We start from the raw sequence: 25,289 nt of genomic DNA, 5'->3' as shown, positions 1-25,289 counted from the left end.
GTGGCCGCCAACCTGCGATCCTCCTGTCTCAGCCTCCCAAATACTGGAATCGCAAGCGTGCACCACCATGCCCGGCTGAGAATACTTTCCAGGTACTGAGAATACTTCCCAATACTTTCATTGGAAATAAACCTCTCCTTCGTCCTCCCTTCCAGGCCCATGATGGATGCCTTGCGACTTGCAAATTCGGCTTTTGCTGTTGAACTGTTCAAACAACTGTGTGAAAAGGAGCCCGTGGGCAATGTCCTCTTCTCTCCAATCTGTCTCTCCACCTCTCTGTCGCTTGCTCAAGTAGGTGCCAAAGGTGACACCGCGAATGAAATTGGACAGGTAAGCCCCCTGCCCCGCCCCCAGCCTCATTTGGACTTAAACAAGAATATAGTTATTAAGATCCATAGGCAGGGTCTAGAGGAAAATGAAATGGAAACTTCTTGGTCAGAATTGCTCAGGATTGAGAGTTGTGCCACTTTCTGAATTCTCTTAAATTTTTTTTTCTTTCATTCCTGGGGATTGAACCCAGAGGCATTCTATCTCTGAGCTATACTCCCAGTCTTTTTATTTTGAAACAGGGTTTTGCTAAATTATTGAGGCTGGCCTCGAACCTGCAATCCTCCTGTCTCAGAGTCCCAAATACTGGGATTATAGGTGTGTACCAGGGCGCCCTGCTTCTCTTAATCTATTTTTATTATTATTATTTTTTTGTGGGTCCGGGTATGGAACCCAGGGGCATTTGACCTCCGAGCCACATCCCCTGCCCTATTTTTATTCTTTATTTTGAAACAGGGTCTCACTAAGTTGCGGAGGGCCTCACTAATTAGCTGAGGCTGTCCACAAACCACGATCCTCTGGTTTCAGCCTCCTGAATGCTGGGATTACAAGCGTGCGCCACCATGCCCGGCTTTCTTAATCTATTTTTAGATGTGAAAGCTCACCTATGTGTTCTGCTGCCCAGGTTTAGAGGAGGCACCAGGCTGAAATGGAGAACTGAGGACATGCTGGATATTCACAGGTGTTCATTTGCCAGTGGCTTTCTGCAAATCACTGACATCTTTTACCTGTTATGCTGTGAAGATCAGTCAAGATGGTGTTTATTAAATATTCTGCTGAAAATAGCCATAGCAGAGTGTAAATCTGTACTTCACTCCCATGTTATGTTCAGAGAGAGAGAGAACCAGTCTACCTTATCATAAAATTTATACACAGCATCATGCTCTAAGATGCAAGCTCAATTGCATTCTAACCTAGAATATCAACATGCTTTTTTTTTAAATTTTTTTTATTGGTACACTGTATTCATACATCATAATGGGATAAAAAAACTTTTGTAGACATACATGCACACATAACATGCTTATTTTAATAAGGAAGTAACATTTTGAATTAGCTATCTTCAAGAAGAATGAATACATAAGATGAATTGTGAGTTGTGCTGACATATGTTTTCGAATACTTTCTGGGGGCTTGAAGATCCCATTTGTGAACACACACACACACACACACACACACACACACACACACGGTTGTCATCTAGCTTTGTGAAATCCTTAGACATTCAAATGGGCTTACTTTCTTGATTGTTCTAAGTCCTTGTGTAGTGTTTACTTTTAAAAAGGAGGTGAGTGTCCTCATAATTCCATTTATTATCATTCTTAATGCTGATTGCTCTAGGCTCAATAGAATATTTCTTTCCAATAACTCAGAAGTATTTAAAAAGGGAACACCTTGTTCCATTACTGCTCAGAAAAAATTGACCTCCAAGAATTTACACTTGATATTGAATGGGGCTTGAAGAAGCAGCTTCGGTCCAGAGAAGGGGAGCTGGGCCTTCCCCTTAGACCTCATCTCTGAGCTGCTGCACCTACACTTACTATGACATTCCTCATTTCTCATTTCCCATGAGAGAGAGAGAGAGAGAAGGGAGGGAGGGAGGGAGGGAGGGAGGGAGAGAGAGAGAGAGAGAAGAGGGGAGAGGGGAGAAGGGAGAGGGGAGAGGGGAGAAGGGAGAGAGGAGAGAGGAGGAGAGGAGGAGAGGAGGAGAGGAGGAGAGAGGAGAAAACATCCTGGTAGTGAGTCTGTTTCTCAACAAGAATAAAGAAAGGTCTTCTTGGTCTATGCAACTGTTTTTTCCCCAGGAGTGGTTACCTGGGCTCTTGACTCTCCTGGCCTTTCTCACGTACCCATTATTAGGCATGAGAGTCACACACAGCCTTGGTCCATCAATGGTCTGTCAATGACACTGCATTGCTGAGGCTATGTCACTGGCTGGTGAAGTGTGCCTCTTTGGTGGTGTGACCTGCGGCACCACGGCCCAGGTAATGGCCATCACGAATTCTGAGGTGGCGAGAGAATCATGTTATACTGATGCTATGTTCTCAAGGTCAACGGCAGGAAAGGTGCGGTTCTGCTGGTTGGAACAGAAGAAAAATTAAGGACAAAATAAAAGGATTCAAGCTCTCCAGATGATAATATCCTAGCTTTAAATGGCTGAGAATATTTGGATACAAATAATAAATAATTTGGATCTATATGTTAAGTGTCTTAAATATATGTAATCCTCACAACTCAGAAAAATAGATATTCTCGGTTTCTTTTATAGAGGGACCAGGAAGGCTCTGGAGAGCTGGACAGGATTGCATCTCCAGGAGGTGAAGGGTGGGATTCAAAGGCAAGCTTGTATCATTTCAGCCTTCCAGGGCAGCCCATCATGTATGGGAGTGGGCTTCAGACATGGTACGTGGGTTCATTTAGCATCTGAGGAAACTAGGTTATGGCTCTATCCTGAGATATTATACTTGCCTGATATTATACTGAGATATTATATATATATTATACTTGCCTGATCATCATGTTTGATGTTACTCTTTATTTTTATTTATTTATTTATTTATTTATTTTTTATTTTTGCGGTATTGGGGATGGAACCCAGGGGCATTCTACCTCCGAGCTACATTCCCGAGCCCTATTTTTTACTTAAAAACAGAGTTTCACTAAGTTGCAGAGGGCCTCACTAAGTAGCTGAGGCTGTCCACAGTCCCAATCCTCTTGTCTCAGCCTCCCAAATGCTGTAATTCCAAGTGTGAGCCACCACTCCCAGCTTTTATTTTTAATTGGAGTGAGATTACACTCTGGCTTCTTCTCTTTCCCAGTTGGGCAATCCTTCTGCATGGGTTTTAGAGGCATCATTTTGATGAATGAGCATATTTATCCTGTAGTTATTTAAGAAAGTATCTTTATGGTAGTGTTACTCAACTGGGACAATTTTGTGCTCCCCTGCCTAAGCTGAAAACACTTCGTGATGTCCAGAGACGTCAGAGTGGGGAGGGGTGCTGCTGGCATTTGGTAGGTAGGGATGCTGCTCAGCGTCCCCCAATACCCAGGACCAGCCCTTGCAGCATGGGATTCTCTAGCCCACAAAGTCCACATGCAAAGCGAGAAGCTCTGCTCTGTGGGAATGCCTGAGCAGAGATACCGTGTGCCCCGCAGGGGCTGATGTCACCAGGTGTCCACCTGTACAGGGAGAGGAAATGATTTTTTGCTAATGAGACTTTTTTCCAAACAGGTCTTTCATTTTGAAAATGTCAAAGACGTGCCCTTTGGATTCCAAACAGTCACCTCGGATGTAAATAAGCTCAGTTCCTTTTACTCTTTGAAACTCATCAAGAGGCTCTACGTTGATCAATCTCTGAACCCTTCTACGGTGAGTTGTTTAAAGCAATTCGCAAATTTTTTTTTTTTAAACCAGGAGTGACATTTTGTGTTGTCAGACCTACAGCTTCACTTTTGTAGCATGGTCATTTGTGATTTGAGGGCTCATAAACAATCTCAGGGGAGAGGTTGAACATCATGGGACTCAGTAGCAGTCATGTATTCTAGCTCAACGCATAGAGAATTGGGTTTTCCTCTTTCCTTTCAAACACTCATAAATATCCTATCTCTCCTCCCAGCCTCCTTTCTAGAGAATGGAGGATTGGATATTCAGCCCCCAGCAAACATTTCCCCACAGACAAGAAGTGCAAGACAACCCATGAATTAAACTTCTTTTTAATTAAGCTCTCTATCTCATTAGTTCATGCGCATAATGTTCTCCAGATGTTCCTCAGAATCAGCAAGAAAAATAACTATAAATTAGTGGTGTTCATCAGTCACAAACTGATTTTGTTTCTTTATTAGGTGGTCAGATGGATGTCTATACAAGAAAGCTCTGTTTATTTAAGTTTAGCCATATCTTGAAGCACTCCTATAAAGAACATTATGGTCCCCTTACATGTGACCCAAGGATATATCATAATATTTTTAAAGTCTGTTATTTGAAACACTTAGCCAACAACCTACACCAGAGATTCCCTCTCAACTTTAGAAATAAAGAGGTGGTTCATATTTGTTTGTTTGGATGGTCAAATTTTAAGCTTTCAAAATTTGAAAGCTAGGCCACTAGCTAAATATTTTACAATGATATTACAGCTCGCTGTGTTAGGTATTTGTTTCTGTGATTGAGACTTTTGAGCACAGAATTTACTAGATATTGTTGTGGGTTGGTTCTTGGTGCTTAAAGATCCATATGTGCAATTATTTTTTTCTAAAAATCAACTGGGAAATTAAATAAAATTGAGATGTGAGTTGGGGCTGGGCACAGAAAACTTTTTAAAGCACCCGAGATGATCCTTAAGGAGATAATGCATTTTTGTTGCAGTGAGGACACTGGAGGCCCGTCATCGTGATGAGGTTTTCTGATGTTCTTCATTGACATCTCTTGTCCCAGTTGATGGCAGTAGTCAGCCAGCCCCAAGTTTGACTTGCAAGTCAAACTTGCCTTAACTGAAGCTAAGTTAATTGGCTAAGGCAGCAGCTGCTCTGAAGAAATTCCAGGGGCCCCTGGGTGCTTATGACATGACATCCAAGTTCTGTTCAGTATGGTTTAACTTCCACTCGACATTTGGAATTTCAACGGAACTAGGAGTTACAAAGTTTTTTAAAAAAATTTTTGTTGGTGCATTTTAGTCATCCATCTTGATAGGGTACAAGATGGTAGAGGCACACAAGCACACATCACTCAGCCCTTCCCCAGTTTCCACCCTTCTCCCTACTTCTCATGTTTGGCTTAGTGATTGACTTTTCTATGTTTGTTAGTGTACATCATGTACATTAACGCATTTCCCTCTCCCCCTCCCATCCCCTCAGTTAGGTCGCCTTATTTGCTCATTTATCCTTCATCTAGAGTTGCTCCTATGACCCCTCTTCTCCCTAGCTTCCGTGATTCTTCATTTCTATTAAGGTCCCAGGTGATACTGTCTCCTGATCGCTGGAGTGTATGTTATCAAGGGTTTTAGAATATTTATTTACTTCAAGAGGATAAATAAGGGTTTTCCACTTACAGTTCTTTTTTTTCTGTTTACACACACACACACACACACACACACACACACTCCTGTATTTTGAACTGAAATTCATTTTGTAATTGTGTATGTTTAATGTCGTATTTCCTTTGTTTTCTGAAAGCTGATACATTGATGAAAGAACTTAATAATTTGCATTCCCATAAAATTGAAGAAATGAAACATCTAGTGCAAAGAAAATCCACTGACTTCTACATAATATTTCAATCCATATAGTATTACCAATTTTGAAAGTATATCTATGGTAATAGATTTTAAGAATTCTTTTCTTGAACAGTGTAAGAATGTAACAGCTTGGTTACAGATTTTAAATACTTTATGATTTGATGAACTGGATCTTCTTCAGGAGTTCATCAGTTCTACAAAGAGACCATACGCCAAAGAATTGGAAACTGTGGACTTCAAAGATAAACTGGAAGAGACGAAAGGTCAGATCAACAACTCCATCAAGGATCTCACGGATGGCAAGTACCATTTACTTGTTCTGCTATAAATGGCGAAGTAAACAGACGCTCCCTTCTCAGGAATCCTTGCTCTCAGCATAAAAATAGTGATCTTCTGGAGGGATTCCTTGGATATTTTTTATCCCGGCTAAATTCTTGCAACTTGAATTTCTAGGCATTTCTTGTCTCATCTCCACAGGAATGGATTGGTGTTTTGGTTTCAGTCTGCTTTGCCTTGCTCTGAGACAAGCTGCCGCATGCCCTGCTGGAACTCCAGTTGCGCCTCTAACAAAGAATGGTTTTGAGCAAATCTTGAGGCCAGTTTTTAAGTGTGTGGAAATGGAAGGATTGGTATAATTTGATGATCCTTGAGCACACTTCCAGCTCAACAATTATACACATTTATTAAAGAAGAAGAAGAAAAAAAAGAAAAACTCTCAATATAAGCATGCAAAAACAAAGCAAAACAAACTGTAGTGAAAGCTTCTCTCAGTCCCACAGATCCTCTTGCTAATCTGTTCTCCAAAAGCCCCAGGGTCCCCCAGCAGCACCAACCCATTCCTGCCTCCACTTTCCCTGTCTTGTTACCTGTCTCCATTAACATTTCCTATGGCTTCTTTTCCATCTTAGAAAGGAACTGAAACTAAGATGATCTGAATTTCAAATTAGTTATTATGTCTCCTCTCCAGGGGATAAATTTATGGCATTTGAACAGGGAGTGACCTTTAGGGAAATTGCAGGTAATCACGACGGACTGAAACCTACAGGAACTGCTTCCGCTGCCAGAGGAATACACTTCCGGCTGCAGATGAGTATACTTCCGGGGAAAGAGAGAGGCACTTCCTGTGAGAATGAGCAGAAAGCTATTCTCTCTGCTCAGATTCATGAATGATAAAGCCTGCCTCTTATCTCATGAAAGGAACAGGAACTCCGACTCACTTAATACCTGAGTGCAAGTCTAGACACCGCTGTTTATCCACTGTGATATTTGGACATGAAGCCTCAATTTTTTGAACTGTAAAATGGGGGTATATGCTAACAACTTTTATGTTGTGATATTGAGGATCAAATAAGATAATGTATACCAACAAAAAGTAGTTATACACCTTTCTAATTCATTTTTGTTACTGTATATAGATATGTACATATATATGCTCTCTAAATCAAAAGATACATATTCTGCTTAAATTGCTATGTTACAGTTTTCTTTTGAGAATTTCTAAGTAACTATGTTTTGTCTCAAAGAGCCTGTTATTTAAAAATGCATTTGGGGTTTTTTTGATTGCAGAAAGCAGTTTAGTGAAAAGACTTCTGAACTTGGAAACATGGAGGCTCATGATTTAAGTGGAAGCTCTGCCGCTTACTGACATAAAAACTTGATTCATCAGTATTTTTTTCAATAACACTCTTACATATTCAACTTACTTAGCATTGGTAGAACCAGATACACAACTCCCAGGGTCCAGTGAAAATAGGAAAATGTAGACCCCCCTTATTAAAAAACTTATTAGAAATTAATATGGTGGTAGCAGAATACTAAAGCAAGTGTAAAATCCTTCACACACGGATCCAGGCCCGTGAAGTATTGATGTGAAGACTGGAGATTAGAGAACTAAAGATTAGATGTAAAAATGTGAAATGCTATTGAAATACGAGGATTTCTTTTTATCTATGGAGTAACACTGTTGAACTGTTTTGGCTGTTGGGGATTGGAGGTCTATTATAATTACAGTTGTGGTTAAGCTTGTGGTGATTACAGTTGACTTTCAAGCAGCTTGACCACAAAGAGTGCTGCCGGGGTCCAGCCCTAGCAGAGTCGGGGTTCGTGTATTGATGAGGGGGAAACCGAGGCTGATAAGAGAAGAATGCCACACGAGATCAGTTTTTCTCCATCTTTCTCCATTAATCTTTCTCCATCTTTCTCCATTTTATTCAGGATTTGTTATAATTTTTATACCTTATTTTTTGGCAGAAAAGCAAGGGCATAATCATGCAAGCAGGACTGCCAAGGACAGTAAAAGTTATTATTTTCTACAAAGTTTAGGGCAAGGGTGCCAGACATTTAAATAATCATAGTATGTTTTGTCTCAAACTCAACCTTACACAGTGGCTCTAACTAAGGTCAGTTTGAACTTATTATTTGGACTAATAACTTTATCCTTGGGAAAAAAATCTTTGCAGCCTGAGTCTCTCACAAGCCGCTGCCCATCAGTTTTAGTGATAATGTTTATACATAAAATTCCAATTATACATATTAATCCAAATAATGCTAAAATAATCTTATGAAGAAAGGAATGCTAGACATACTCCATGGGGGATCTACGCCGTTGCGGATCCCCTGATCGAGCTTTCTCAAGATCTGCATGGTATGCGGTAGCAGAGTGCAGTTGGACAAAGCGTGGACAGACATAGGGAAAAGGGAAGTGCCCGGCTTGCCACCAGCTCTTCAGATGCATGAAGTAGGACAGCCATGTGGCCTCTCTGAACCTCACTTTCCTCCACTAAAATGGAGGAATTATGGATCTTTGTCTTAGAGGATCATGTAAGAAAGTGAGATAATATACGTGGAAAGGCTGAGCCCAGGGCCAGGGGTTAAGCAAGGAAGCATGCAGTTTTGCTCCAGAGCACAGACTTTGAATTGGCAAAATCTGGCCTCTGGTCCTAGGTCTCTTTGGTAAGCCTGGCTGTGGCAAGGTAGAAGGGGAGAAGAATCCCACAGGGAGATGGTCTAGCCCACCAAGCCTTCCGTGCTGTGACTCTAGCAAGTGGCGAATGCCCAGTGAGTGAGCGCACGTGTGTAAACCTGAGGTTGTTTGAAGGATAACTGCTATGTGTGGTTTTCTCAAATTGTTCGCAGGCCGCTTTGAGAATATCTTGTCTGACAACAGCGTCAACGACCAGACCAGAATCCTCGTGGTTAATGCTGCCTACTTTGTTGGGAAATGGATGAAGAAATTTCCTGAATCAGAGACAAAAGAATGTCCTTTCAGAATCAGCAAGGTATGTGGCGATGTGTAATAGTAAAAGGATCCCTACGCTAGTCCTTAAAAAATTATGTCAATGGGTAGGTATCGGGGAGGTATAGGAATCCATTTCAACGAGGAAAACCAGGACACCTTCAATCGGAATGAAAAATAAGTGAAAAGAAGATAAGCAAATAAAACCCCACTATAAAGAAGACTTTGGATTATTATAGAATCTTGTTTTTAAATTTTTTATTGGTGCATTATATTCATACATCATATTGGGGTAAAAAGACTTGTGTGTACATACATGTAGACATCACTGATTTAACCCCTACCCAATTCCCACCCCAATCCCTTCCCGTCCCTCCTTCCCTTGCTTGGCTTAGTGGTTGACTTTGATATGTTTAAGTACATTGTGTGTTTTAGAGATTTTCCTCTTCTCCCCTCCTTTCTCTTCCTTTAGGTTGTCTTGTTTGCTCCTCTATAGGATTTCCTTCTTCATCTAGAGTTCCTCCTATCACCCATTTCTCCCTAGCTCTCACATATTAGGGAAAGCATTTGATTTCTTATTTTTTGAGACGGACTAATCTCACTTAGCATAATGTCCTCCAGTTCCATCCATTTCCCTGAAAATTATGTAATTGAGTTTTTTTTTTAATGGATGAGTAAAACTCCATTGTGTATATATCCCACAGTTTTGTAATCCATTCATCTGTTGTTGGACATCTTGGCTGGTTCCACAGTTTGGCTATGGTGAATTGTGCAGCTATGAACATAGATACACATGCATTAGTTTGGTAGTTTGGTTTCATTTAAGAATCTTGTTCCCAGCGCCAGGTGTGGTGGCACACACTTGTAATCCCCGTGCTTGGGAGGTGGAGACAGAAGGATCGCGCAGGTTCGTAGTCAGCCATAAGAGACCCTGTTTCCAAATAAATAAAAAATATAAAATAGGTCTGGGAGTGTAGCCCGGAGGTAGAAGGGCTTCCAGTACCACCAAAAAAAAAAAAAAAAAAAAAAAAAAACAACAACAAAAAACCTAGCCTATCTGTGATCCCATTTTCTGACCTATTGATAGTGGAGCACCTGGTTGCAGTATTTAATTTAATGAATTAATTTATTTATTGCAGTGCTGGGGATTGAGCCCAGGGCCTCACAAATGCTAGGCAAGTGTTCTATTACTTAACTATACCTCCCGCCTCTTTTGAATATTATACTTTGTAATTTCTAAGGTGCTTTGTTGGTAGTGAAGAAAACCGTAGAGCTGACTCATCTGCACCGAGGGAGTGACTTCAGGGAGGAATTAGAAGCTCATTTTGCAGGGCAGTCTCATCAATGCCATCCAGGCAGATATGTCAAAGGCAACTCGTACGCGTAGGTCAAACACCTCCCTTGTAAATGAAACCAAACAAGCCATGACTGGTTTCACGAGAGAGGAAAACCAAGGGGTTCACATCTGGTCTCCTTTGGCAGGATGTGACTGACTCGTGTTACAGTCTTAGACCTACAGCAATGTTTCACTTTCTACAACCTCTGAAGGTACCTTATTTATCTTGAAGCTCCTAGATATCAATTCTAGTTTTCCAGTTTCTCCTAGAACAGTACCTGGCATCAAATCCTCATTTCATGCCTAACGTAGAAGCACCTTCTCGATGATAGAACCCAGGAGAAACCCCGCCAGGATCCACCCTGTGTGTGGGGGACCAGGGACTGGCTTCCATGGCTCTTCCCACCTGAAGATATTTATTCATACTTTACCTACCCCCAAGTAGAATTTTCCCAGTAAAATCTAACAATTTGCTGCTTAGATCCTCCACTAGAACATGGGCAGGGATTACGCCTAATTTACTGCAGTCTCTACAGTTTGGCCATATCACTGAATACCACTAGGTGCTCTGCAAGTTTGTTGAATGAATGGCCAATCGATCGCCAGAACTCAATTTGATTAAACAAGTAATATCAGACAAAACCTGACATGCCTTTTTGGGGGCTATTTTATTGGGAGAGGCCAACAAACACTGTTTTTGCTTCTTATCTCCAAGGGTGCTGGAGGGGAGCCAGGAAGCCCTCCTCCCATGCCCTGTTTCCAAGCTTAGCACCCTAGCTACAGTGTCTTTCTCAAAACTGACCGCTCTGGACAGGACCGACTGTGCACCAGAGGTCTGGGATGCCAGGGACACACACTGGATTCTCTCCGTTGAATTTTTCACTTGGAGTTTCTTGAGTTTTAACCATGGCTTTTGGACTCTGACCTGGAGCTGAAGTGGAAAGTGACTTTATGCTCCACCACACTGTCCTGTCATGGAGCCCCCTCGGGCTCATTTGATTCGCGATTGACTCTCCTTGTGGGAAGAAATGGCAGAGGCCCCCTAAGCATGCTTAAATAAAATCTGGAAGTTTTGCTAATAGCGTCTCTCATTAAGGCCCAGGGCCACATCCCGGCATGCAGTTAGTGAGTAGAACTTGCACTTTTGAGTTGATCACGTTAAGAGATGTAGTTTTCGCCAAGTGTGATGACACTCACTTGTCATCCCAGCACTTGGGAGGCTGAGACAAGAGGACCTCAGGTTTGTGGCCAGCCTCAGCTACTTAGTGAGGCCCACTGCAACTTAGTGAGACCCTGTTTCAAAATAAAGAATTAAAAAATAGGGTGGGGGTATAGCTCAGAGGTAGAATGCCTCTGGGTTCAATCTCAGTACGGAAAAAAAAAAAAAAGAGTTGTAGTGTAGTAGAAAAATTACCAAGATGGAAGGCCATGTATCCAGGCAACCACCCAAAGAAAAAGCCATAAGTCACATAGGTCATAAGTCCTATAGGTCATAAGTCACATAGGTCATAAGTCATATAGGTCGTAGGTCACATAAGTCATTGTAGCTTGCTCAGGAATTTCCTGTAATCACTAACTGCCATATTTCAACTTCCATAAGCCTGCCTGCCTACTTCCGTCTTTTGTTCTATAAAATGAGAGCTTGTGTGGTGCTCAGGGCTGGGGTTTTTCAGGAGCTATCCTAACTTTGGCCCGCCAGGGTAATAAACTTCCTCTTTTCTACCCTAATTGGCATCGGATCAATTATTCTAGATAATTTCCGCAATAGCAGTTTTTACATTTAAGAAAATGTTAATGGCTTTTAGTTTTATTTGTAGTACTGGGGATTGAACCCAGTGATGTTCTACCTCTGAGCTACACCCCAAGTTCTATTTTATTTGTTTATTTGTTTATTTATTTATTTATCTATCTGTTTATTTATTTATTTTTACGGTATTGGGAATGGAACTCAGGGTCATTGTACCTTCGAGGTACTGGGGATGCCCAGGGACATTGTATCTCTGAGCAACACCCTCAGCCCTATTTTTTAAAAATATTCTTTATTTTGAAACAGGGTATCACTGAGTTGCAAAGAGCCTCACTAACTAGCTGAGGCTGGCTTCGAACCTGCACAATCCTCCTGTCAGCCTTTCAAATGCTGGGATTACAAGTGTGAGCCACCATGCCCGACTTTATTTATATTTTTGAGCAGGATCTCCCTAGGTTGCTGAGCCTCCCTAAATTGTTGAGGCTGTACTCGAACCTGCGGCTCACCTCTCTCAGCCTCCCAAGACTGGGATTACAGGTGCGCACCGCCACGCCAGGCTATTTAATGTGTATCTTTTGGGAGGAAGACTATGTGCTATTCCTTTATTCTTGTTATGAAATCACAAAGCTTGGTTATATAAGATTCTGAAACCTCAGACTCTCTGAAAAGAATTATGAAGGGTTTGGCATGTCGTTGATGTTTTTGTGTTTCACTTAATTGAGACAATAAAAGCCTACCGGAGGCTGTGTGGCAATGCGCCCTTCTTTTGAATGTGGATGCACTTACTTTTGTTTCCTTTGAATTTCTTTGGTCCACCCTTGAACTTTTTTGGTGACATCATTCAACATTTTCTTTTGTCTTCTGGTGTCTTCTTTAAGGGCTAGACTGTTTTAAAAGTTGGGACCAGAAGTCTTTTGGGATTTTTGAATATTTGAATATACATAATGACCTATCTCAGATGTGAGACCCAGTACTAAACACAGATTCATTTATATTTCATCTATGTCTTCTACACATGGTTGGTGGTTAATTTTACACAGTGTTTTTAGTGCCCGGTGTTTTTACAACCTGTCACAGGACGGCAGGTTTCCACTGTGGCATCCTGTTGCTGCTCAAAGTTTTGGAGAGAGAGAGAGAGAGAGAGAGAGAGAGAGAGAGAGAGAGAGAGAGAGAGAGAGAGAGTGTGTGTGTGTGTGTGTGTGGTGTGGTATGTGGGGATTTTTCTGAATTTTCTGGGATTTTCTAGTATTTAGTCCTGCTGTCAGAAGATATGTCTCCATTTATATTGGCCCATATTCAGTGCTGATAGGTGAAATTGATGACAGCCTAGGAGGCCACAAATATATGCATATCAGAAACCCTTATGAATCTAACTTGATGGAGATTTTTAGACAAATATGCATCTTCTTTAAGAGAAATAAATGGAAGGTTCATCAGTTAACCTAAAAATTACATTTTCCTTTTGTAATTCAATTTCTAGTCATATTCAGAGTTGAAACCTTCAACTATTTATCAACCAAATATTTAGTGGGCAGATGCTATATTTGGGATTACCAGAATGATAACACATGATTTTTCCTATGACTGTATTCTAGTTGAGGTGGGAGTCACAAAAATAAGTATTTTTAGCTAAGTCAGAGGTCTTTTTAAGAAGTAAAATAAGTAAGGTTTAGTCCTTGGGAGAGGTGTTGGGAAAGAGTAGTTTACTATTTGAAAATCTCACATAGATAAAGATTTTACTATGTTATCTCTGATGGTCTGATATGAAGCTTGAAATCACCCCCTAAAAAGAGCCAGTTTCCAGGGAAATACCCCAATAGAAGGTATATATCAAGATAACAAGTTACATTAAATCACTATCAATTTTTTGCTTCTTAGTATAAATTAGTTTTCCTTCAGAAAACCAGTTACTTCTATAACAGAGAAAGGCAGTTAGACATTAATGGGAGCAGACAGAGGGAAAGGCCTAGGGTGGTCTCTGCAGATAAATACCTGGGTGATAAAAACCCTTTCACAGGGCCTTTTGCACAAGGAGTGCAGAGTGTGTTGGATCTGGGAGACTTTCAGAAAAAATAAACATTTTTGTACATGATGTACATTTTCAAACATACCAATCGCTAAACCAAACATGAGAAGGAGGGAAGGGGGAGAGAATGGGGAGGGAATTGGGGAAGGGCTGAATGAGCGATGTGTGCATGTGTGCCTCCACCATCTCGTACCCCATTAGGATGTAATTAGGTGATGTATGCCTCCACCATCTTGTACTCCCTTAAGATGTCTGACTACAATGTACCAATAAAAAGATTGAAAAAGATGTCTGACTATAATGCACCAATAAAAAATTAAAAATAGACATAAACATTCTCATTTTTTAAAAACTGTGAAATATTTCAAGCATACAGGAAATTATAGAGAATCATAAAATAAACACCAGTGTATATGCCAATCAGTTTCATGAACTGGACATTTGCTTTAGTTGTTGTAGGCAACAGCTGCGATGCCTGTATAGGTCTGTCTCCCTCCCACCCTACCCACTTTCTGCTAGTTTCTGCTTTCCTCTGGATTCCAATTTCTGCATCCCACCGACAATGAAATAGAGTCTTAAAGAGGTTAAGAGACATTTGCTCAAGGTTGCAGCAGCGTCTGTTTGTGTCACGTTTGGGTCTAAACCCCAAGATTTCTATGTCTAATCCAGACTGTCTTCACCTGCCCAGATGAGAGGAGGTACAGTACAGGGAGGAGAAGGGGCCGACCGCCATCACAGAGGAAGAGAGAGGACAAACCAAGTGGTTGTGTCCTGCTTTATGCTATGTGCTTTTCTAATTAGTTATTTTTTTAGGAAACCCTAAGTGGGTGGGCACTAGAATTTACTTTCAAGTTAGTTCCACCAGGAGTTATTTAAAGATCTAGTTATAGGTGCCTCTACAGACTTAACAAATTTTGCCTGTATTTTCAGTCATACTCTTTTATTTAGTATTTTATATATGCAAATACAGTGTTATGCACAGTTCAGGTGATGTATAGTGTGTACAGTTACAAAGGACATGAATAACTTTTCAAAGGAAGTCATAGATTCTTCACGGGACAGTCTGCTGGTTTGGATGCAGCGTGGCATAGATCCCAGTCGATGGATCATGAGCCCCAGTGATCTGAAACCAAAAGAAAAAATTTGTGTATATACGTATCTCCCTATGTGTATGTGTGTGTATGTGTGTGTGTATGGATGCATGTGTGTGTATAGTGTATATTCATTGGTGCATATACTTATGTATGCATGTAAATGGTGTATATGTTCGCATGTGTGTATACAAATATGTACAAACGTATCTATGTGCCTGTGCAAATGAAAAAAAGCAAGCCATTCAAATCTGACTTCTTTTGTAGACAGACACCAAACCAGTGCAAATGATGAATATGGAGGCCACGTTCTGTATGGGCAACATTGATGGCATCAACTGTAAGGTCATCGAGCTTCCTTTCCAAAATAAACATCTCAGTATGCTCATCCTGCTACCCAAGGATGTGGAGGACGAGTCCACGGGCTTGGAGAAGGTAAGCTAGGAGCCGAAGGAGCGGAACCCAGGAGCCCCTGCTGTGGCAAAGAGTGTTGTGCGGTGCCAGGAGAACTGGGTGGCAGCCCTGCTGCACATGCTGTGGGCCCAGTCATCCTAAGGGTTTTTGGATCCTTTCTGGGGCGTTTCCTCTTTAATATAAAAAAGAGACAACATTTACTTGTCATGTACAATGTGCCAGGAATGGTGCTAAGTTCCCCAACATGATTTAGTCCACTTAATTCTTCCAGCAGACTTGTGAGTTAGAACACACAACATGCTTAGCCAGGCCTGGTGGTGCATGCTTGTAGTCCCAGTACTTGGGACGCTGAGACAGTAGGATCACGGGTTTGCTGACAGCGCCAGGTACTTAGTGAGGCTCTCAGCAACTTAGTGACACCTTGTTTCAAAAATAAAGAATAAAAATAGGGCTGGGGGTGTAGACCAGAGGTAGAATGTCCCTGGTTTCTATCCCTAGTATCCCCAAAAAGAAAATAGAGCATGCTTTTGTATACCAGTGAGGGAACTGAGGCATAGAGGGGCGGGTAACTAGTCCGCAGTCATGTAACTAGTCAGTGTTATGTAGACTTAGGCTTTAAACCCAGGAAACTGGAGCCATGTTCTGAACTCCGGGCTGCGGTGCCTCCCTCGTCTCCTCAGCAGAGAGGCCCCACTTTGTTATATACTGCCTGGCCCAGTATCTTGGGAACAAAAAGTTAAAAAAAAAAAATTGAGTAGAAGCTGGCTGCAGTGGTACATGTCTGTTCTTGGGAGGCTGAGACAGGAGGGCTGTAGGTTGGAGGGCAGCCTCAACAACACAGTAAGGCCCTCAACACACACACACACACACACACACACACACACACACACACACACATTTTTTAGAGCAGTGCTGGCTTCGAACCTGCATCATCCTCCTGTCTCCGTCTCCCAAACGCGGGGATTACAAGCGTGCGCCACCACGCCCGGCTTTAGAGCAGTTTTAGGTTTACATAAGAGTCGAGTGGAATGTCCAGGGGCTTGCCACGTACTCTCTGGCTCCCAGTCCTACAGTTTCTCCTCTCATTATCATCTTGCAGCAGTGTGGTATATTTGCTATGATCGAAGAGCCAATATTGATATATTATCATTAATTAAAGCCCACAGATTATCATAAGATTTACTGTGTTGTAAATTAGTTTAATTTACACACACACATGCACACACACGAGATCTTATTATACTTCAAGTTTTTGTATTATGCAGCTTATTATACTATTTTATAATCTAAAAATAGACATATAGCACATATAAATATGTATTTTATATTATACCGATGATTATATTATTATACATATAGAGATTATTGTAGGCACAAAGTTAAATCAAAGTAGCAGTTCTATCGACTTGGCAATGGATTTTTAGCTCCTTCCTCTGCTCTGCCAGCCTAAGGCTGCCTGGCCGCCTCCGTGACCTGGCTTCCCTTCTAGTTTATTCTATCTGGGCCTCTGCTCCTGGCCAGGAAGAAAAAAAAAGGACTTTTGAAGAGCAGGGATCAAGTACCATATTTCCAGCTGGGCCTTAGTTCCCCTGGATTCCAGGGGATGGTCATTCCAGTCCCCATCTTATCTGTTCTTTAGTTGTTACTGCACTGCATATATTCCTTCATTAGCTGAGTAACAATTCCCGTTCATTCTTCTTTGGTGTATTATTCTCTTTTTTACTTCATTTTTTGCCTTGATTGTGCAGCTATATTCAGTTATCTTGGATTTTACCTTACTAATTTAAAATACCCTCATGAAAGTGCCAAGGTTTTTCTTTTTTCTTTCTTTTTTTTTTTTTTGCAGGTCTGGGGATGGAACCCAGGGGCATTTGACCTCTGAGATACACTCCCTGCCCTATTTTTTATTCTTTATTTTGAAACAGGGTCTGAGTTGCAGAGGGCCTCACGAAGTAGCTGAGGCTGTCTGCGAACCGCGATCCTCCAGGTCTCAGCCTCCTGAATGCTGGGATTGCAAGCGTGCGCCACCACGCCCGGCAATATTTTTCTCCTTTAAGTATAGAACTAAAGACAATGTTTTCTCAAGTCTCAGAAAGGGATGTTTAGGAATACATATTGTGGCCGGGCATGGTGGTGCACACCTATCATCCCAGTACTTGGGTGGTTGAGACAGGTCAGCCTCAGCAACTTAGCTGGACCCACTTAGTGAGACCCTATCCCAAAAGGAGAAGTAAAAAGGGCTAGGGTGTGGCTTGGAGGTAGAATGCCTCTGGGTTTAATCCCCAGTACAAAAAAAAATATTGTATTAGTTTGTTATACTTGCCATAATAGTGTGCCACAAACTGGGTGGCTTAGGTAATGGACTTTCTCCTCTCACAGGTCCTGAGGTTACAGTCTAAGGTCTGCAGGGTTGGCTCCTTGCCAGGATGCAGAGGGAATCTGCTCTGGCCTCTCCTGGCTTCTGCTGGTGGCTGGCCGTCTTTGGTGTTTCTGTACCCTGATTTCTACCTTGTCTTCACATGGCTGGCACATGGCTGGTTCGGAGCCAGCCGCGCTGGCTTAAGAGACTCTGTTTCCAAATTAAAAAAAAAAAAATGAAATAGGTCTGGGAGTGTAGCCCAGAGGTAAAAGGACTTCCAGGAACCCCAGTACCACCAAAAAAATAAAATAAAATAAAACAAAATAAAATTTTATTTATTTATTTCACTTTTGTACATACAGCATCATAATCTCTGCAGATTTCTGTAAAGCTGCTCTATAACTTAAAACAAATAATAAAAAATACCACGTATGCCTTCATGAGTTTCAATGTAAAGGCAGCACTGTTGTAGGATGTGAAGGAGAACAAAGCTGTATGGCTGATGGATCTTGTATTAAAAATAGGTCACTTACCCGGACCATCTATGATGATGGCCAGTATCATCAAATATCAATATCAGAACTGGGCTCAAAATAACTTGCTCTTCCTCCTCCCTCCCTCCCTTCTTTCTTTCTTTCTTTCTTTCTTTCTTTCTTTCTTTCTTTCTTTCTTTCTTTTCTTTCCTTCTTTCCTTCTTTCCTGGATTAAACCCAGAGACATTTTACTTACAAGCTACACCCAGAAATTTTTATTTTAAAATGATCTTGTTAAATTGCTGTGGGTCTTGTTAAATTGCTAAGGCTGGCCTCTAACTTTTGATACTCCTATCTCAGCCTCTCAGCTACTGGGATTTCAGACATATACCACTATTCCTGGCTACACTTTGTTTCCCTTTGGTACTGGGAATTGAACCTATGGGCATTCTATCTCTGAGCTATACCCTAAGCTCAGAGATAGAATTATTTTTATTATTTTGTTTTTTGGTACTGTGTATTGAACCCAGCATCTGCCTTTGGGCTACACCCTCCATGTATTTTTAAACAGGGTCTCAATAAGTTTCTGAGAACCTCACTGAGTTGCTAAGGGTATCCTTGAACCTGTAATCCTCCTGTCTCAGCCTCCCGAGTACTGAATTACAGGCATTTGCCACCACACCCAGCTGCACTTTTGTTTTCAACCAAGCACGATCTTTTACAGTTGAAAATAAATAAAAATCACTTTTTTTCCTTTTTGACCCTCAGATTGAAAAGCAACTCAACTCGGAGACGCTGTTGGAGTGGACCAACCCCAGCACCATGGCCAACGCCAAAGTCAGACTCTCCCTTCCAAAGTTCAAGGTGGAAAAGATGATCGATCCCAAGGCTAGTCTGGAAAACCTGGGGCTGAAAAAGATCTTTAACGAAAACACATCTGATTTTTCTGGGATGTCCGAGACCAAGGGAGTGGCCCTGTCAAACGTCATTCACAGAGTGTGTCTAGAAATAACTGAGGATGGTGGGGAGTCCATAGAGGTTCCAGGATCCCGGATCCTGCAACACAAGGACGAGTTCAATGCTGACCACCCATTTATATACATCATCAGGCACAACAAAACTCGGAACATCATTTTCTTTGGCAAGTTCTGTTCTCCCGAAGAGGCATAATCCGAGTTAAGTCCCACCTAACTGGTCTTTGGATTCAGAGTTCTGTAAACTGTTAATGGAACTCTGCATCCAGAGAGCCACTTAAATACAATCAATTCTTAATGTTACTGCATCAGGAAGCAGCCTCACACTAATGGGCCCTATTTTTCTAATTCTTTGTTTCTTTTTTTTTTCCCTGTAAAAGAAGAGGAATCACTTTAGAGGAATATATTTATTCATTATTTATCTAACTGGCCAGGGTTGTTGGCGGAAATACAGTCTTACACACACACACACACACAATTTCTATAAGGAACATCTGGAGGATCTTATTCCCAACACTTTGCCTTTCTGCACTGGGCTATAGAATGTTCTAGACATTCTCTATTCCTAAAAGCCTAAAGAAATTGTGGTACATGGAACTCACAAAACTGCCCTTGTCTAATGAAACTTGGGCATGTGTATGCGCTCTCTCCTGTAGGTGCAGAAGTCCTCATGTTATGTCTTTTGAGACTGAGTTTCTTTTCTCCAACTCTGAATTTTGGGGATTTGAGAAAGATAGCATGTTGCACATATGGCCTGGCACTTTGGGGATGTTGTCAAACTCCATCAACAGGGTCTACGATAGCACTCTGTAAGTCAACACCTTAATATGTCTGCAACAAAATGTAGACTACTTGCACAAAATAGACGGATAAAGACTATAATTCAAAGTTGGCCAACCACTGCAGACCAATGAATATGCCACTGACTTATAAAAACACTTGGCAGGACTTCTTTTTTTAGATTTTGAGATGCTGGATAAAGACATATAGACCTATATACTAGCTGAAGCATAAGACCCCAAGAGGAAGCTCAGCTCTTATTAAAAAATGACTTTCATCTTTGATAGGTGTCCCACTTGGACATTGGTTGGTGCTGGACTGGTGGCAGGGTCTTCTAACTGACTCACTGGATTTTGGATATTTGGACCTGAAATTCATGGGGACTCTCACAATAGCCAATAAAATAATTTTATGAGTGTTAAAGGAACTTGTATCTTTATTTAATGTGATAGTGGGAAACCAGGAGAGGAACCTAGATACTTCAGAAACTAGAAGTAAAGCTGTTGGTATAGTTACTTTGGGTAGTGACTTTGTGGATATTAATAGTAGTTTGTAAAGTGTTCCTGATGAACCGTGTTGGGGGCTCATGTATGAATTCACTGCCAGAAGAATGTATTTACTGCAGATCATGTGGCATCCACATCTATTTCTTGCCATTCCTTGCAAATAGGTTCCACTTCCTCGGAAGGTCTAATATTGAATTTCTTCAGTGCTATTGAAAATAAAATATTACTGAATTATGTGTCCTGATTTTTTTCCTATTAAGTTAGATTTAACATTTTAAAATGGAGCCACGTCATACGTTTACAAAAGTGTTCCTATACATAAATGCCTTTTTTTGGGTTGAGGTGGTCTAAAAATGAATAATTACTGCCTGCATTAGTTAGCTTTCTGTTGCTGTGATAAAATACCTGAGATAAACAGCTTAAAGGAGGAAAGATTTATTTTGGCCCTTGTTTTCAGTTCATTGTTGGCTGGCTCCACTGTTTATGGGCCTGTGGCAGTAACTCTTGGTGGAAGGGTGTAATGGAATAAACTGCTCACATAATGACAGTTGGGAGGAAGGGAAGGAGGGAGGGAGAGAGAGAGAGAGAGGGAGGGAGGGAAGGAGAGAGAGAGGGAGGGAGGGAGGGAGATAGAGAGGACAAGAAAGAAAAGAAGGAAGGAAGCGGGTGTGGTGGCACACACTTGTATTCCCAGTAGTTGGGAGGCTGAGACAGGAGGGTCATAGGTTCAAAGGCAGCCTCAGCAATTTAGCAAGGCTCTCAGAAAATTAGTGAGATCTTGTTTCCAAATAAGATATAAAATAGGGCTGGGGTGTAGTTTGGAGGTAGAATGCCCCTGAGTTCAATTAAAAAAAAAAAAGAAAGGAGGAAGGGGTCAGGGACATACACCCTTTGAGGACATTCCCAGTGACCCACTTCCTTCAAGTAGGCCCCACCCCGTGGTTTCTATCAGCTTCCAATAGTCCGTCCCATTATGGATGATAATGGCTAGTCTACCAATGCCATTAGAGCCCTCGTGCTCCAATCATTTCCCCAAAGCCTCACCTCTGAACGTCGCTGCCTTGGAGACCAGGCCTCTACACACACGAGCCTTCAGGAGCTGTCCCAGCCATGACCATCACTCTGCCCCTTCCCCTCCCCTCCCGGCCATCGCTCTTGCCCCCCATTTATCCCAGTAAAAAAGGACCAGGGCAGTGTCCAAGTGACTGGCCGTGTCAGAGATGCATGGAACCTGAAGCCTTTCAGGATGGTGCGTCTCCAGCCCTTTCACTTTAGGCCTCCCTCAACATGCGATTTTATTACAGAAAATGGATAACGCTTACACTGTTTTCTTATCCTATTAAATGCCCCTTCCTTCCTTCCTTCCTTCCTTCCTTCCTTCCTTCCTTCCATTGTGTGTGGCACTGGAGATTGAACCTAGGAGCATTTTACTTCTAAGCTATGCTCCTAACACTTTAAATCCTCTAACACACACTCTCTCTCTCCACACACATATATATTTCATATTATATATTATCTAAATTATGTATATATAATTTATATATGTATAAATTATATCTATCATCTATCTATCTAATCTATATCTTGAAACAGAGCCTTACTAAGTTGCTGAGACTGGCCTCGAACCTTTGATTCTCCTGTGTCAGCCTCCCAAACGCTTGGATTACAGGCATGTGCCACTGCACCTGGCTTAAACACAGTTTTCAGTGTCACGCCCCTGTGTTTCCAGTTGCTTATAAACCCACAGTTAGCAGCCTTTTCAGTCCCCGCACTGTGCTTGAGCTGACTATCTCCTCTGGCAATAAATACGGAGTTCCAAATCAGACAAACACCCTCACACTCTAAAGGAAAGGGACATTTGTGTGGGATTGCTGGGAGTAGCTCAAACCAGTGTCTGCCACTTTGGGCTTATTAGCCTTCTTCTCCAGGTTATAGAAAATATGGGAAGACTATGAAAAAAATGAACAAGCGTTAAGAGGAAGGGAGACATCACTTCCTCCTTCGGCCACATACTCAGGGAGCTTCAAGTGTCTCCTGGAATTTGAAAAACACATTCTTAGCCACCCTTGTCTGGAATAGTCCATACAGGTGGTTTCCAATCAAGGGGGGATTCTACTCTTTGGGATGTTTTTGTTGTCACTCCTGGGAGGACATCCTCTCGCAGGCAGAGGCCAAGGATGCTGCTAATGTCACAATGATCAAACAGGCCATGCAGTAGAGGTCCCAGACCCAAAGTGCCAAGAATGGTAGGGAAGAGAAGCCCTGGCCTCTGCCTAGAGCACTGGGGCAGGCGGGAGGGCCCCTAGGGAAGACGGAGAAGAGTGGGGTGGAGCGGGATGTCAGCTGTCAGCTGCAGTGGGATGTGGAAGTAGCTGGGCTTGGTTATTTTGGAGGGGATGGTATTTAGTAGGTCTGACCATGGAAGGTCTCTGGAGAACCCACAAGAGCGCCACGAGGCATAGCTGGCACTTGGTGCCTGTCTAGCTCAAGAGTAGACTGCAAGGGCATTGGTGTAGTGAGGCTCCTTCTATCCATCTCGCTCTTTGGTTGCATGTGGACGGGGTGGAGCAAGGCAGAGGGGGAGATGAGAGCCAGCCCACCTCTGCTGTGTGCTGCCTTTCCCACCAGTGGAGGTTGCTGATGCACACGTGCGTAGCTCAGAAACTTCTGCCCTTCCCTGCTGGGCCCCCGAGGGGGCGCCACCTGTGCAGACTCTACCCCTAGCTCGCACTCTCGTGGTGGCAGACAGCAAGGCCTGACGGACTGAATTCTCATTTGGATTTCTGACCTTGTTCATTTCTAAACGTGAACATATCTATGAATATATGAAAGTGGCCGGAGATACTTTAGTCTGGGGGATTTAGGGGATGGGGAAGACGATGGAGCAGAGAGGGGCTGAAAGGCAGTGGGAAGGGAGATTGGCTGTTTTGCTAGCACCTGCTCAGCCCGGTGATGAACTAGTCACAGGTGAAGTATCTCATTCAATCCTCAGAACAAACACGGGAGAGGGAAACTGTGATCCTATCTTATTAGTGAGAATGCGGAGACATGAAATAGACTATAATCAGCTCAAAGTCACAGAGATAATGGACACTGGTGGTTAGATCTCTTCTTCCTCCTCCTCCTCCTCTTCCTTCCCTTCCTTCTCCTCTCCTTCCTTTTTCTTCTTCCATCTTTATTTCTTCCTGAAAATTGAACCCAGGGACATTCTACATTTAAGCTACTCTCCCAGGCTTTTCTATTATTATTATTATTTTTTTTTAATTTTGTGGTTTGGAAACAGGGTCTTGCTAGGTTGCTGCATCTTGCTATGTTGCTGAGGCGGACCTCACACCTGTGGTCCTCTTGTCTCAGCACCCTCCTCCCCCCACATAAGTACTAGGATTACAGGTGTGTGCCGCCACATCTGGCTTGGTGGGTAGAACCCTTAGCCTCTGCACTTGATGCCACCGTCTTTTGGCTGGCACCAGCCTCTGTCAAATGGGCACTGAGGGCACCTGACAGACATCTCTCTCCTCTGTGCCCTCTCTCTTTAGGAGTTCCCAAATACTTATCCTGGCTGCCCTTACCTTAGCAACCCAGATTCCCCCTGAATCAGAGGTTTCACCAGCAATGGGTGGTGGAATGGCTTCGTTTGCCTATTCTCACAGTAACTGCGGAGTCAGGCGCTAATTCTCCTGCAGGAATCCCAGGTCAAAACTGCATATCAGATACCTTTGGCAGCAGCAACCACGTTGCTGATGTGCAAGCGTGTAGCCCAGAAACGCCTGCCCTTCCCCGCTGGGGTCCGGAGGGAGAGCCAACTGTACACCTGAAATCGGGGAGGTGAAGCTGCTGAGAAAGGATGGAGAGCCGGTGCCACCTACAGAGTCTGTGCATCCACGCACTGCAGATGGCACCTGCTGGCCGGGCTGCTTCAGGGCAGCCTAGGGACCGAGCGCAGGTCGGTGCAGAGGTGTTTCTTTGACTTAAGTAATCCTCCAGCTCAGAGCAATGGGCCCTCCCTCTCCCTGTTTTAGAGCAGAAATTTCCCACCCAACAGGAGGCCTTGGGGACAGGGCGATTTATGTTTCAAAAGCAAAATCCCATGAATCTGAAGTCTTGGAGTCAAAATTCAGGTTTCTGAGATCTCAATGATTGTGAGATTTAGATAAAATGTTATTTCAGATCTGCAAGGATGTACAGACAAAAGTTTTCTTTTTTTGTGTGTGTGGTACTGGGGGATGGAACCCAGGGGCTTTTCTACCTCTGGGCTATACTCCCAGACCTATTTTATACTTTATTTGGAAACAGGGTCTCACTAAGTTGCTGAGAGCCTCACTTAGAAGCTGAGGCTGGCTTCTAACCTGTGCGATCCTCCTGTCTCAGCCTCCCAAGCGCTGAGATTATAGACCTGCGCCACCACACCCTGCTTTTTTTTCTTCTTGAATAAGTGAACTGATTGTCCCTAAAGGACAGGCTGAAAAGAGAAGTTTAAAAGATTTTTTTTTTCTGATGGAGAAGGTTATTCCAGAGTCTGTTGATAGATGGGAAGACGAGCAGCACAGAGACCCCGGCCACAGCCGTCTCTGCTCCACCAGGAAGGAGGACGCTGTGCCCCTCACCTGTGGACTGGGTCAGGGCTTCCCAAAGTGAAAGCTCTTCTCTTCTGAATTTTAATCTTATTATATTTATTTTAACCATTTCGATAAAAAAATAAGAAAAATACTGCAGCAATTTCTTCATAGCTCAAGTTACTTCTTGTGCTCATGCATTTTACCATTGTCATTATCTTTTGAGGTATTTCGAGA

General features: G+C 42.5%; 1 protein-coding gene across 1 annotated transcript; it reads left to right on the top strand.

The window, feature by feature from the left end:
- Positions 1 to 162: 162 nt before the first annotated feature.
- Positions 163 to 19,409, top strand: SERPINB5 (serpin family B member 5; the record flags this gene model as incomplete). The annotated part of the gene is made up of 6 exons (XM_080714785.1): positions 163 to 330; positions 3,560 to 3,697; positions 5,740 to 5,857; positions 8,694 to 8,836; positions 15,261 to 15,428; positions 19,008 to 19,409. The coding sequence occupies 6 exons, from the start codon at positions 163 to 165 to the stop codon at positions 19,407 to 19,409; spliced, it is 1,137 nt and encodes a 378-aa protein (XP_080570911.1).
- Between the last annotated feature and the right edge of the window lie 5,880 nt (positions 19,410 to 25,289).

Source organism: Muscardinus avellanarius (assembly GCF_963383645.1).
Source record: "Muscardinus avellanarius genome assembly, chromosome: 17".
Classification (NCBI taxonomy): Eukaryota; Metazoa; Chordata; class Mammalia; order Rodentia; family Gliridae; genus Muscardinus; species Muscardinus avellanarius.
This window is presented reverse-complemented; position numbering and strand designations above follow the sequence as displayed.